General features: G+C 43.4%; 1 protein-coding gene across 4 annotated transcripts in view; it reads right to left on the bottom strand.

The window, feature by feature from the left end:
* CDH5 (cadherin 5) overlaps positions 1-15,265 on the bottom strand; it is a 243,126-nt gene that overhangs the window by 114,384 nt on the left and 113,477 nt on the right. For all 4 annotated transcript variants that reach the window (XM_078670396.1, XM_078670395.1, XM_078670394.1 and 1 more), the window contains exons 3-5: positions 6,789-7,077; positions 6,578-6,694; positions 5,366-5,533 (exon numbers count right to left, since the gene is read on the bottom strand). In XM_078670396.1, coding sequence (XP_078526522.1) covers positions 5,366-5,533; positions 6,578-6,694; positions 6,789-7,077 — 574 coding nt within the window. The remainder of the gene's footprint in view (positions 1-5,365; positions 5,534-6,577; positions 6,695-6,788; positions 7,078-15,265) is intronic.

Here is a 15,265-nt window from a genome sequence, read left to right as displayed (position 1 = left end):
AGGGCTCTTCATCCTGTTTCAGATGTAAGCTTTTATGGGTATGACAGCGTGTCTTTAAAAAAGTCACCCCTTTAATGAGATTTACATTGGCTGCCCGTAGAACAGGGATCCATTTTTAAGGTTGGGTGCTGTTTTCAAATCACCTATTTTTTTGTTTCTCCCACAAAGTGGCATTTTGGTCTTGCAGTTCTTTGACAGAATAGAATGTATCCTTCTACTGCTGACCTTAGTCCTGGCATTGCAGTGTGTCTAAGGAACTATGGGCGAGATGTACAAAGCATTTTCAAGTCGCAAATAGCCCGATTTGGAGAATCAGGCCCTTTGCAACCAGAAAACTTCTTTTTCAAATATACAAAATGCAATTCGGTAACCTGTTACAGAATCGCATTTTGCCTTTGGGATTCGGTATTTGGTTGCGGCGTGTTTAGGGCGTACCTTCCAAATACCAAATTATTATGGTGGTGCCATGGGCCACTTCCTACTGTTAAGAAATGAAACTTCAAGGTTTCATCTTTTAAAATTTTAAATACCTCCTGTTTCCCTTCATGGAAACTGGGCTGCATTTAAAACAAAAAAACAGATTGCTTGATTAAAAAGCAGTCACTTACTGAGGTTTACAAGCCTCAGCAGGCCACCATCCCTGTGATGGCTGGGATTCCTAATGGGTCACAAACTGCGGCCTACATCATTAATATTCATGAGGTAGGTCAATGTTCAACCCACAAGGAATCCCTAAATGAAACTCAATGAGTTTCATACATTAGGAATACAGATTTCCTAATTGCGATTTGGAGAGAATCGCAATTAGGAAATCAGTATTCGTAATGTGGGTATATCTGGCCCGATTTTCTCTCACCCAATATCTCAAACCACTCTTCAATCAACCCCTCTATTAAAGTATTTACCCTGCGCTCACTTGCCCCTGGTACCTCTTGCTGTTTAATACATTTTCTTCTACATTAAAAAAATTCAATTCAAATATGCACGTGCATTTGCGTTGATCATTTTGAAAATCTATTAATTTAAGAACATCCATTTGAGATGCCTGCTGCGGATAGGGATGCATCTGTAACAGCCATCTTTGAATGTATTTGCATAAAGCATAAGAAAATGTTATGTTATGTGTATTTGTAAAGCGTGCTATCATCCACAAGGGGAGCTTCTGATCATATGTGTGTGCCTAACCCTGCCTGGGGTAGATTGGTTAATTGAAAAACATGGTATTCAGCTTCTTGAAGAGTTCAAGAAGAGAAGAGGAGTCTCTGATGTGGAGTGGGAGGTTGTTCCATGCTTTAGGAGTGATGTAGGAGAACATGCATCCTCCTAATCTGGTTCTGTGAATGCATGGGATGCGTGCGAGTAGGGATTGCACGGAGAGGAGGGTTGTCTGGGTGGTTGGTGGAAGAAGATGCAATTGTTCCAGAAATTGCGCCATATGTTGTGTAGTGCCTTGAATGTATGTGTGAGAACTTTAAGTGCATTTGAATATCCGGCGCTTAAGTACCTTCCTGAGGTGTGGTATGATGTGAGTTCCATGTGGAAGGTTGAGGATGAGTCTTGCTGCCGAGTTCTGGATGATTTGTAGCCTTCTGGTGAATTACTTGGTGATCCCGGCATAGTGAGTGTTCTGGTAGTCCAACTTGTTGGTGACTAGGGCATATGAAATGCCCCTCTGAAGTTTCTTGCAAACAAGCTCCTTTGGAAAACCTTTGCGGTTAGAGCAGATTGTACCACATGCAAAAGTGTCCACTTTAAACAATTCCTTAAACAATTGCACAGCAGTGTAGAAGTTATCAAGGTACAAATGGTGGCCTCTGTTGAACAGTCTTCTAGCAAGATCCCACACAATTTTCTCTGACACTCCAAAAGTGGACGGACAACTAGGGGGGTCAATAGTGGAATCTCTACCAGTGTACACACGAAAATTAAAAACATACCCTGTCTTACTCTCAGACAACAGATACAGTTTAATTCCATAGCATGCCCTCTTGCTAGGGATGTACTGCCTAAAAACCAAACGACCCTTGAACAAAACCAAAGACTCGTCAATAGAAATTTCTTTCCCAGGAATGTAAATCTCTGAAAGCTGAGCACCAAGACAGGACAAGTGATCTTTGGAAAATTCATGTCACCATTGGACACCAGCTAGTGGCTAGACAAACTCAGAACCACACCCAGCACCAATGCCAGGAACCTCGGAATCATCTACAACAGCAAACAGGATATGACTGCACAAGTCAATGCCATCACTACATCCTTCTTCAACATCCTGAAGATGCTATGGAAGATCTTCAAATAGCTCCCAAGCAACACCAGAAAAACTGTCACTAGCTACCAATTTTGGGTAGGTGAACTTATTTCTTGTGTTGGGGGTTTTGTTTGAGAGGTTTGAGGGGAGGGTATGAGTTGTATGTTTAGGCATAGTAGACAATGTTGATGTGTGCGTACAAATGACATTAGCTAGAGGGATCTTGTATGCCTTGAAGAGGGTGGGCTGAGCGATGAACCTTGAGGCTCTCCACAGATGACTTTGCGGGCTTCCGAGGAGTAAGGTGCCATGCAGACAGCTTGTGCTCTTGCCCATTAATCTCACTGTAGTTAGAGCTTGACCATCCTAGGGCAGGAATCCTAGCACGGGGACACTCGGTATAGAGTAACCAGGCCCTTTCCAAAATTGCTAACATAACATTACATTAAAAAGGAGCAGATCGAACAGAGAGCGGGTCCTTGGATGGCAAACATATTTAGGGGCCTGATGAGGATGGATTGTGAGACTGTGTCAAATGCTGCACACTGGCCCTGGAGAAGGAGAGCTGATGTGTCACTTCTGTCAAGGATCATGTATATGTGTCTGTGGCAGTGATGTGTGCTGTTTCTGTGCTGTGGTTAGGCCTGAATTTGAGTTGTGTGGCATCTAGGAGCTGGTGGCTGCTGAGGTGGTTGGTGGGGCATTGGTTGGTACGTTTCTCTAAGACCATGGCTTGGTATGGTAGGAGAGAGATGGGTCTGTAGTTGGAATGCATGGTTGGAGACATGGCAGGGTCAGCAGACTCTTTCTTGAGCAGGGGTGTGATGGTGGCATGTTTTCACATGTCTGAAAATGTGACTGAGTCAATGGAGACATTGAGGATGGGTGTTAGTGATTCCTTGATTAGTGAAAGAATGGTCGGGTCAGGGGCCAGATGAGGCACCCAAATGGATGAACTTCATGGTATCTGAGGTTTTGACATTGGTAATTGAGAGCCACAAGGTTAGGGTTCGTTCTTCAGCTGTGATGGGAAGTCGAGTTGCGACGGTGACGGGGTCTAGTTGTGGGTTGAATTTGATACATATTGAGGTGATTTTGGTATACAAGAATACTGAGAGCTTGTTGTAAAAGTCTTGCAAGAGTTTGATTGTCCTGAAGGTGGCAAAAGGTGAAGTGAATCTTTGCTGATAGTGGAGATTTCCTTGCTGCTGTTTGTGGTGGCTTTGATGCGGTCCGTAAGAGATGTGAGCCTGGTGTTTCATGTCTGCTGTTGGTAGTGTCTTAGGGTGGATTTGAAGATGTCATTCTTTGTGGCCTCTTGACTTGTTCTCCATTTCCATTCCAGTTGCTTGCGGTGGTGTTTCATCAGCCTGAGGTCCTCTGTGTACCAACTGTCCTGTGATCATGCCCTTGATGTTGGGTTGTGCTTCAGAGGAGCCAGGGTGTACTCACATCCAGTGATCCAGCTGTTGAGATTCTTGATGGCTTTTGGCAAGTTGCTGGTGTGCTCAGAAAGGGAGGAAGCCCAGTCCTCTGTGATGATGTTCTAGCTGCGGCAGGTGGGTACAGTGGTGGTAGGTCTGTGGTGGTGCAGGATGGGTATGCTAAAAACTGAGGAGGGTGTTGTTTGTCCAGGTCAAAGGTCCTGGCTTATCAACTGTGATGCTGCTAATTGAGGAGAAATCATGTCCATCAGGTTTCTGGCGGTGTGGGTGGGCTTGGTAACTAGCTGGGTGAGGCTGAGGTTTATGAGACCTACTAGAAGGGCTGTTGAGTTTGAATTTGCCTGGTCTTCTAGGTGAAAGTTAAGGTCTCCAAGGAGGATGAAGGTGCTGGTGTTGATGATAAGTACATCAAACTCTGTGATGTCGCTAGTGATATTGGTTTCAGGTTCCTGGTTGTCTGTATATAGGGTTCTGCCCAGGGAGAAGTTGGCTGTGATACATACCATGTAGCTGGTGGGGGGTGTTTGTGTAGATGGTGCAGCTGAGGGTGTCTTTGAAAATGATGGTGACTCTGCATCTGGGCTTGTGCTGGCTATCTAGCCTGGTGATCTTGTAGCAGGTGGGGATGAATGTAGTGATGCTTGATGCAGAGACTGGCTTCAGCCATGTTTCTGTAAAGAAGAGGAAATCTGGAGTGTGCAGTAGGTCCCATATCTCTGAGGAATTTTTGGTGAGTGAGCTGGTGTTGAGGAGCATGCTTGCAAGAGTGGTGTGTGGTTGGTTTGTTTGAGCCTGAACGGGTGGCTGTTTTTTGTAACTGAGAGCGAGTGGGATGCTGGGTGCTGTTGGTGTGTCAGCGGTGGGTGTTAGACAGTGCACAAGAACATGAGAGAGGTGCATGTGAATGCTTCCGCCGGGTCTGGTGGGTTAGTGAACTAATGCGTCTACTGCAGGGGCCTGTGTTTGACCTCATGGTCACAGGTTCAAATCCCAGCAGGTCCACTCAGCCTTTCATCCATCCGAGGTCGATAAAATGAGTAACATTGAGATGGGTAACAACAAACATCTGTTATTCAGCGCCAAGATACCCGTAGTGGTGAACGTGAGCTTTACAAATACACATGTAATGTTATTGTTGGCTGGATACAATGCAGCGTGCGGTAACCGAGGTAAAGAGCGCATAAGAGCACAGCAAGGTATTGGTGGGTAGGGAGAGGACCACGATTCCTGGCGCCAGGCATGGTCCAGGTGCTGGTGGCCACAGGCAGGCTCCCCTCTGGCATGCCTTTCGCATGTCAGCAGTGTACGCCCTGCAGCTGCCATTAAGTAGGTCTCGGGGTTGTGCAGATGGATCATGTGAAATGAAGTTCCCTTGTTCGGCTTCTTCTTTTAAGCAAAATATATTCAAAGATGGCCTCAAGTGATGCATAGACATAGCAGATGGACATCTTTGAATTAATTTTCTTATGCCTTAAGATAATCTATTCAACAAAGAATGCCAGGGATGCGCCTTCATCTAGGGGTAAAAAGCATTGGCAAAATCAATACTTTTCACCGGCAAGACCCATTAGTTTTGCCAATACTGAGCCACTGAATTCAACAACCCCTCATAAAACACTAGACAGAAATGCACATGTGCTATTTCACTCTGCACATTTTTAAAAGTACTTACTTTCTGTAAATATCGGAAAGTTATCATTGATGTCAGTCAGTGTGATGATGACAGAAGCTGTTCCTGAAAGACCGCCCATAAGGCCCGGAGAATCTTTGGCACCCACAATAAGATGATACGTAGATTGTTTTTCTCTGTCTAAATTAGGGACCGCAGTTAAAATAACACCTAATGAGAAAAAACAACAATGGAATGTAAGTGGCAAATTCACGGAATGTTTTCCTCAAGTGACATTTACACTGTTCCAGGGCTTGAAATGGAAATCTAGAAGGGCAGGTACTAGATGTGTGTCAGATTCTTGTGTACTAAATATTGTACTACAGGAATATTATAGCAAAAGTATCAACAACCAAAATATTGTGAAGGCAACTACATATCGGTAAGTACATATTTACTATTCTTAACTCCACATCTTCGTACCTTGAAGATATAGTTATTGTCGAGGAACATACACGTGGTGTTAAATATAGTAACCCTATGCTTAACTCTGTATATTTATCTGGTCACCACGATTTTCTTGTTACATTATATTCAATACACAATATTCCTGTACCATACCGCAGATGGTCATTATTTAGGATTTCCTATTTGCTACAGAAATTCTGAAGGTACTTTTCAATAGTGTAGTACCAAAATCCCCAAAGGGCCATTCAAATGATAGAAAAGTGCTACACAAATGCACACAAAATAAAATAACTCCGCTTTATAAAGTTCATTATTCAACATGTGCAGCAGAATGTTTTAGGGTTGGATTTTAAGTGGTCACACTGGCTTCACTCCCCTTCCCCTAACTAGTTTTCAGTTAGGGGTGCACAATTGTTTTATTCGCAAATCACACAGTTTTCAAGAAATTACTCATTTACAAGAAATACATTTTGCTGGTATCTCGACCAACTTTTCTCCGGCAAGGGAAAAATAAGTCACGAAGGAAACTGGTTCGAGGTAAAAAAAAGTATTTGCCCACAGGCAAAAGTTGAGTGAAATTTCAAAAAATGCATAACACAAGGTGTGACAACACATTTCAACCAGGCATAGTTTCCACAATTTCCAGTTTGTTTCTGACGATCCCTAACAGCCACATTTGAATTGGAAGAAAAAAACCCTGAATAATATTGTAACCCTGTTATGCCTTCACCTGTCTGTATATATCATACTTCGTCTAATAAAATCTTTTGAAATAAAAAAAATAAAAAAGCCATTGCTTCTTCTTACCCTTGTCGTTGATGGAGAAATACTCGTTCCCTTTAATAATGTGATATTCAATCTGTGCGTTGCCTCGAACGGTTGGGTCGTCGGCATCTACGGCTGTCACCTGTGTGACTGACGTCCCTGCCGGGTATATCAACAATACAAGGTTAAAACAGGATTATGCACATTTTTGTAGCGGGTTAAAAAATAAAATAAAGTACTGGCATGAACATACCCACAGCTGACATTTCGGGCACGGACCCGTTGAATACTTTCTGGACAAACTCTGGTGCGTTGTCGTTGGCATCGATGATTTTGATGATGAAGGAGGAAGGCTCTTCCAGCGTGACATTGGTATCAACGTCTACAAGGACCGCTTTCAGCTCGTACTCTGATTTTGTCTCTCTGTCCAGCTCCCTGGTTACAAATACATCTCCTGTCACGGGATTGACCGTAAAGATGGAGTTGACGTACTCGCCCATCAGGACAAAGCGGGCCTTCGGGTTGCTTGTGCTTGTTTTCAGCTGCAAGGCAGAAATAAAACAGGAAATGCATGCATTTAGATGTATATTGACAATGTAGGTTAAGCATTGGCAGGTCCAGTCCTGAATCTTAAACCTCAAATTATTGCTATTACATGCGTGTGTGCATTGGAAGCAAAACAAGACTACATTACCCAGAAGGCATTAAGCTGACACACAAAAGACCTGAACTGTGAAGTTTGTCTATATTGGCATGATGATAGGTGGTCACCCTGATTGACAGCTCGATATAACTCAGATATGGCTCAGTCTCAACTACACTTCTGCAGCGATGCTGGAAACAGCTATTTCTTGCATTATTATGTGTATATCATTATGATGCAGAGCAGCTATTATAATACAAAATGGTGCTCAAAATAGAAGAAGTCACTACTGACGCTTTAGAACCTGCTGGTTTTTGGTCAACTTTTAAGCTTCAATGGTGTTATATTTTTGTTCAGTCAACACAATTCAGAAGATTTCCCGATTTTTAGGTTTAAGCCTACCAGGCAACGCAGCCGTCTGGTTTGCTCCAGTCAGGAAACAGCCTTTACTTTGACATTTTTACTTAATATTACATTTTCTATGCATTTTTTACATCGTAAAGATTGTTGGCACGCAAGTCTTTACAACGCAAGACAAAACCACGCATTTGAGGGTAATTAAACAAGCATTTGCAATGCAATAGGTCTCGCATTAGGAAAGTTTGAGCTATTGGTATTGTAAATGACAATATTTTTATTTATGTTTTGTTTTTGAAAATAGCGAAATTAATAGCTTTGTTATTCACAATGGCAATAGTTATAACTTTCGCCAATGTGACACCTATAGCCTTTGTAATGCAATATGTGTTGTATTTACGTGACTTACATGTATTGATATTACAAATAACAATGGCTTTTAATTTTTTCAATAATTAATACTTAAATAAAAGTTATTGTAATTTATAATGGCAATAGCGTAAAGTTTTGTAAATAACTTTTGTGAAGATTATGTTCAGTGTATTTTATTGTGATGAAAATCCAAGAACAGAAGTGAAATATTAACATCTTTTTGTTACATTTGTAATAAAGCTTGAAACATTGAGAGAAAATATTTGAACCAGGTGTTGTTGAATGGTTGCAGAGATTGAAGCTGTGGTGGCACTGAGCGATGTTGTGATGGCGAACGAGTGATGCTGTGGCGTTCAGTGATGCAGTGGTAGCGCATAGTGATGTTGTGTTGCCCCTGAGTGATGCTGTGGTGGTGCGGAGTGATGCTGTATGCTATGCTATGTTTTGTTTTGCTATCCTATGTTTTGTTCTGTTATGCTATGCTATGCTTTACTATCCTATGATTTGATTTGTTATGCTATGTCGTGTTTTGTTATGCTATGCCGTGTTTTGTTATGCTATGCTGTGTTTTGTTATGCTATGCTATGTTTTGTTATGCTATGTTTTTCTATGCTATGCTGTTTTGTTATGCTATGTTTTGTTGTGTTTTATTATGCTATGCTTTGTTTTGCTATGCTATGCTATGTTTTGTTATGCTATGCTATGCTTTGTTATGCTATGCTAAGCTTTGTTATGCTATGCTAAGCTTTGTTTTGTTATGCTATGTTGTGTTTTGTTATGCTATGCTACGTTTTGTTATGCTATGCTATGTTTTCTTATGCTATGCTACGTTTTGTTATGCTATGCTACGTTTTGTTATGTTATGCTATGTTATGTTATGCTATGTTTTGTTGTGTTATGCTATGTGTTGTTGTGTTATGCTATGTTTTGTTATGCTATGTTTTGTTATGCTATGTTTTGCTATGCTATGTTTTTCTATGCTATGTTTTGCTATGCTTTATGATATGTTATGGTTTGTTATGCTATGTTTTGTTATGCTATGCTTTGTTATGTTATGCTATGTTTTGTTATGCTATGCTATGTTTTGTTATGCTATGTTTTGTTATGCTATGCTATGTTTTGTTATGTTATGCTATGTTTTGTTCTGCTATGTTTTGTTGTTTTGTTATACTATGCTAGGTTTTGTTATACTATGCTTTGTTATGATGTTTTTATTATGCTATGCTTTATTGTGTTTTGTTATGCTATGTTTTGTTTTGCTATCCTATGCTTTGTTTTGTTATGCTATGCTGGTGAAGGTGTGTGAGTGTGTGTGAGTGTGTGTGTGTGTGTGAGTGTGTGTGTGTGTGTGTGTGTGTGTGTGTGTGTGTGTGTGTGTGTGTGTGTGAGTGTGTGTGAGGGTGAGGGTGTGAGGGTGAGTGAGGGTGAGTGGGGGTGAGTGGGGGTGAGGGGGTGAAAGGGTGAGAGTGGGAGGGTGAGTGAGGGTGTGAGAGGGGCTGAGGGTGTGTGAGGGAGAGGGGGGTGAGTGAGGGTGAGGGTGTGTGAGGGGGCAAGAGGGTGTGTGAGTGGTTGAGAGGGTGGGTGAGGGTGTGTGTGAGGGTGAGGGGTTTGTTTTGCTATCCTATGTTTTGTTCTGTTATGCTATGCTATGCTTTACTACCCTATGATTTGATTTGTTATGCTATGCCGTGTTTTGTTATGCTAGGCCATGTTTTGTTATGCTATGCTGCGTTTTGTTATGCTATGCTATGTTTTGTTATGCTATGTTTTTCTATGCTATGCTGTTTTGTTATGCTATGTTTTGTTGTGTTTTATTATGCTATGCTTTGTTTTGCTATGCTATGCTATGTTTTGTTATGCTATGCTATGCTTTGTTATGCTATGCTAAGCTTTGTTATGCTATGCTAAGCTTTGTTTTGTTATGTTATGTTGTGTTTTGTTATGCTATGCTACGTTTTGTTATGCTATGCTACGTTTTCTTATGCTATGCTGCGTTTTGTTATGCTATGCTACGTTTTGTTATGTTATGCTATGTTATGTTATGCTATGTTTTGTTTTGTTATGCTATGTGTTGTTGTGTTATGCTATGTTTTGTTATGCTATGTTTTGTTAAGTTATGTTTTGCTATGCTATGTTTTGCTATGCTATGTTTTGCTATGCTTTATGATATGTTATGGTTTGTTATGCTATGTTTTGTTATGCTATGTTTTGCTATGCTTTGTTATGTTATGCTATGTTTTGTTATGCTATGCTATGTTTTGTTATGCTATGTTTTGTTATGCTATGCTATGTTTTGTTATGTTATGCTATGTTTTGTTCTGCTGTGTTTTGTTGTTTTGTTATACTATGCTAGGTTTTGTTATACTATGCTTTGTTATGATGTTTTTATTATGCTATGCTTTATTGTGTTTTGTTATGCTATGTTTTGTTTTGCTATCCTATGCTTTGTTTTGTTATGCTATGCTGGTGAAGGTGTGTGAGTGTGTGTGAGTGTGTGTGAGTGTGTGTGAGTGTGTGTGTGTGTGTGTGTGAGTGTGTGTGTGTGTGTGTGTGTGAGAGTGTGTGTGAGTGTGTGTGAGTGTGTGTGTGTGAGTGTGTGTGTGTGTGTGAGTGTGTGTGAGTGTGTGTGAGGGTGAGTGAGGGTGAGTGAGGGTGAGTGGGGGTGAGTGGGGGTGAGTGGGGTGAGGGGGTGAAAGGGTGAGAGTGGGAGGGTGAGTGAGGGTGTGAGAGGGGCTGAGGGTGTGTGAGGGAGAGGGGGGTGAGTGAGGGTGAGGGTGTGTGAGGGGGCAAGAGGGTGTGTGAGTGGTTGAGAGGGTGGTTGAGGGTGTGTGTGAGGGTGAGGGTGTGTGTGAGTGTGAGGGGTTGAGAGGGTGGGTGAGGGGTGTGTGAGGGTGAGGGGGAGGAGGTGTGAGGGGGAGGGTGTGTGAGGCTGAGGGGATCTGAGGGTAAGGGGTGAGGGATTGTGAGGGTGAGGGGGATTGTGAGGGTGAGGGGGTGTGTGAGGGTGAGGGGGTGTGTGAGGGTGAAGGGTGCAAGGGTGTGGGGGTGGGGGAGGGTGTGGGGTGGTGAGGGTGTGGGAGGGTGAGGGTGAGGGTGACGGGGGGTGAGGGGTAAGGGGGTGTGAGGGGTGTGAGGGTGAGTGAGGGTGTGTGAGAGTGGGTGAGGATGTGAGAGGGTGCGAGAGGGTGCTGAAGGGACGTGAAATATTGTGTCCCATCTGTAATGTACTGGACGGATGGGAAAGAGGTCTTCTGTGCATGTGGTTCGAAGACCTGCTCCAAACATTGTGGCGTGTGTTGATAAAGCAAAAGAAACCTGGTTTGGGAACAATCAGATCAGTAAATGAGGGAGGTGTGGCTCTAATGCATGCTGCTTGCTTTATCTACTTCATATTTATTTATTTATTTTATTTTAATTTCTTATATAGCGCTGGAATCAATCCCGTAAGGGTATCTCCGCGCTTTGCCAGCCGTGGGATCATCAGGTAGTGTGAACTAGGAAGTTAAGAGGACAGAAATGCTTCTTGATAGAGAAGGGTCTTTAAAGTCTTTCTAAAAGACAGATGGTTAGTGGTCATTCTTAACTCGGTGGGCAGCTTGTTCCATAAGGCAGGTCCAACCGAGGAGAAAGCACGGTCTCCTTGTCTAGATTTCTTTGTCACAGGGGGTTTTAAAAGGGCTTGATTGCTACAGCGGAGAGACCTGCTAGGCTGGTACAGCTCAAGGGATTGTGACAGGTATTTAGGACTTGCTCCATATAGGTACTTGTGGACCGTACAGCATATCTTAAAGTTGATACGCTGCCGTATGGGAAGCCAATGTAGTTCTTCCAACAAGGGCCTAGAGGGAGTCCTGGCTGGTACACTCATGACCAATCTCGCTGCTGTGTTCTGGACTACCTGCAAACGACCTACTGCATCTACATTTGCTAATGTCAGCAGGCCGTTGCAGTAGTCCAGGCGGCTGGTAACCAAGGCCTGTACCAGTGTCTTCCTATAGGTGGCAGGGAGATATGGGAAGACACGTCTGAGAAGGCCGATGGTATGGAAACACAACCCTGCGATGTATTTGGTGTGTTCCTTTAAGGTCAACTTTTGGTCCAACTTCACCCCTAGATTCTTAACATGAGGTTTGGATGTGGGTACTGGGCCCAGATCTATTGGCCACCAGTCTGGGGACCAGAGGAGACTTGCCTTGCCAAAGAGCATGACCTCTGTTTTTCCCACGTTACATTGGAGGCAATTGACAGCCATCCAATGTGACACTGCCCTCATACCCTCAGCAAAGTTCTCCTTGACTTTGGGGCCAAGGGAGCTGAAAGGGTAGAGGAGCTGGGTGTCATCAGCGTAGGAAACAGGTATGAACCCATATTTCCGCACAATCTCAGCAAGGGGGGGCACATATACATTAAACAATGTAGGGCTAAGACATGAGCCCTGTGGCACCCCCTTCGTGAGCACCCTTGAGATGGAACGAAAGGGGCCCAAGCTGATAGATTGTGATCTCCCGGAAAAGAAGCTCTCCAACCATGATAGAGCTGAGCCTCCAATTCCAACTCCCTGCAAACGGCTGAGAAGGATGTTATGGGACACGGTATCAAACGCTGCGGACAGGTCCAACAGCACTAGAATCATGGAGCCATCTCTGTCCTGTGACATTTTGATCTTATCTGTCACAGAAAGAAGGGCCGATTCAGTGCTGTGGTTGGGCCTGAACCCAGATTGAGATTGGTCCAGGCCCCCTGTCGCCTCGATAAAGCTGGAAAGGATGGTGTTAACGTGTTTCTCTGCCAGTTTGCTGATGAAAGGGAGGAGAGAAATTGGGCGGAGGTTGGAGAGTTCTGACCAGGGCAAGGTGGAATTTTTGCGTATAGGGTTCACTACCGCTTCCTTCCAGGATTGTGGGAGTTGTCCCTCGGCAAAAGAGAGGTTCAGCAATTTCTGAATAGAGGGTCCTAATATCTTGTTCACAGGGGAGATTAGTTTGGCGGGTATCAGATCAGTAGGAGAGCCGGTCTTCATTTGGTTGATAAGTGCAGTCAGATCTTTGATGGTTATTTCAGGGATTACATGAAGGGTTTTCCCAGAAGTCACCATTCGGGAGATCTCAGGGGCTTCAATATCCAAGGGACCTGAGACTGCGATAATTTTCTTGTACATCCCTTCTATTTTATCCTCGAAGAACTGAGATATTTCGTTACAAAGATCTTGAGTGAAAGTATCTGGGCTCTCACACACCCCAGGATTAGTGAAGGTCTGAATGATTTTAAATAATTCTCTTGTGGAGTTGCCCGCCTCTACAATTTGGGAGGTGAGGCTTATTTTCCTTGCTTTTTTTATATTTTTGTAATAGGTGGTCATAGCCTCCAAGTATCGATTCTTATCTTCCCTATTGCCTGTCCGTCTCCAAAGTTTCTCCAACTTTCTGCATCCTTGCTTTTCTATTTTAAGGACCTCAGTGTACCATGCTTCCCTTTTTGCTATGGTAGTTTTTTTTACAATTTTCTGAGGAGCCAGGGTGTCAATGGCTGCAGTCAGTGTGGAGTTGAACTTTGAGAGAGCAGTATCGATGTTATCTGAGTTTGAGAATATTGGCTGTTTCCAGGTTTGTGTAAACCTGGCAGGAGTGACTTTATGCCATGATCTACGTTTAGTGGACTGTGTGGCAGGGTGATTTGTGGGATTAGGTAGATGTAGCAAGGAGAAATCTACCATTTTATGGTCAGACCAATAAATGTGTTTAGGAGGGTGACAGTGAACATTGGGATGGGTAGTAAAAATTAAATCCAGAGTGTGACCACCTGAGTGAGTAGGTCCACTATTTCGGAGATGCAGACCTAAAAGGGCAAGATCTGTCAAAAATACATTCGTATCAAGGTGATCAGCAATATCAATATGAAAGTTAAAATCTCCAAGTAGAATAAAATTTTCGTTGGCTTTCATGTAAGGGGCTAACAGTTCGGTGAGGGCAAGGGAGAACCCAGCATTGGGTCCAGGCGGGCGATAGACTAATGCTCCTTTCCAGTGTACTTTGGGGCTGATTTTTAGATGAAAAATTATTACTTCCATGGTAGGTAGCATCACTTGTTCTAAAACTCTAATATTCAATGCATCTCTATATATTATGGCAGTCCCGCCTCCTACCTTCTCAGGGCGGTCTTGACGGAGGATTTTATATCCCATAGGTATCCCTAAGGTGATAGTGGGGATAGTATGGGGTTTCAGCCATGTTTTTGTCAAGAAACATATCTCAGGCTGAATGCTGTGAATAGTGTCCCATAATTGCAAGTGATGTTTAGGGAGTGATCTCACATTTAACAGGAAGCTTTTCCAGCCTCCCTGGGTGTCTATACTGTCTCTGGGCTGTCCAACAATAATGTTGGAGTGAGTAGCTTGGAATCCGCATTTCATGCAGGAAAAGGGACCCTCGAGACATACAGGCGCCCTATTAGTGCACCTATGTTTCCCCTGGGGTTGTAGCGCCAGAAGAACATAAGGTGAGTACCTGATATGAGGAGCGGGCATAGAGTGGTCCATAGTAACAAGGGGCAGAGTGATTGGCCCCTGGCCCCTTCCTGTCGCGGACGGGCGTAGACGGGCCACTCTTTGGCTAGTCTTCGGCTAAGGATGAAAGGCAGAGCCCACTCACAATTCTGAAGCAGTACTCCCTTAAAACGCATTTGGAAACTTGGTTTTCTCACTACAGTTCCCTTACTTCTTGGTTGCTTTGACTCTGTAGATTAGTCTGTCTCGCAATAGCGCTTTGGTACCTTGGGTTTTAGTGCGCTTTATAAAACAATATCATTTCACGTCATTCCTGGGAATTATTTTGAAACCTGCAGCTTTAAAAAGATCCCTTCAGGGGATTACTTTCTGGGGGAGCTGTCTGCATGGGCATGAAGTAGAGCAGATTTGCACATCACGTGTGAGTGGGGACGAGCTATAAGAACCCCAGCTTGGCGCATAAAGTGACTAGCCCAGAATCAAACAGTGCTGAGTCAAGAAGAGACATGAAGGGGGCGGAGTGCAGTGCAGCAGTACTGAAAAGCTGTCACAGGAGTACACGTAATAGGCCTGCCTGCCTCTGTCACCCGATCAATAAACACCCGCGCGCAATTAACATGGTGTAAATGGTCCGAATTCAAGGTAATGTGGGGGAAGGGGGGGGATGGGGGATCCAGGCCCTAACCTCTCAAATATAACAAGGGCAGGAAAAAACTATTTTTCAAATAAGTGAGGTACATTCATCAGTATAATCGGTTTCCGCTCTGTGGTCTCTGTTCCTCACAGGTAATGTGTAGCTTTTAGTTGCTGGAATACAGCAGATAGTGGGTTAAATGGACTTGGGACTGCTCACCTA

This window comes from Lissotriton helveticus, chromosome 12, assembly GCF_964261635.1.
Source record: "Lissotriton helveticus chromosome 12, aLisHel1.1, whole genome shotgun sequence".
Taxonomy (NCBI): Eukaryota; Metazoa; Chordata; class Amphibia; order Caudata; family Salamandridae; genus Lissotriton; species Lissotriton helveticus.
This window is presented reverse-complemented; position numbering and strand designations above follow the sequence as displayed.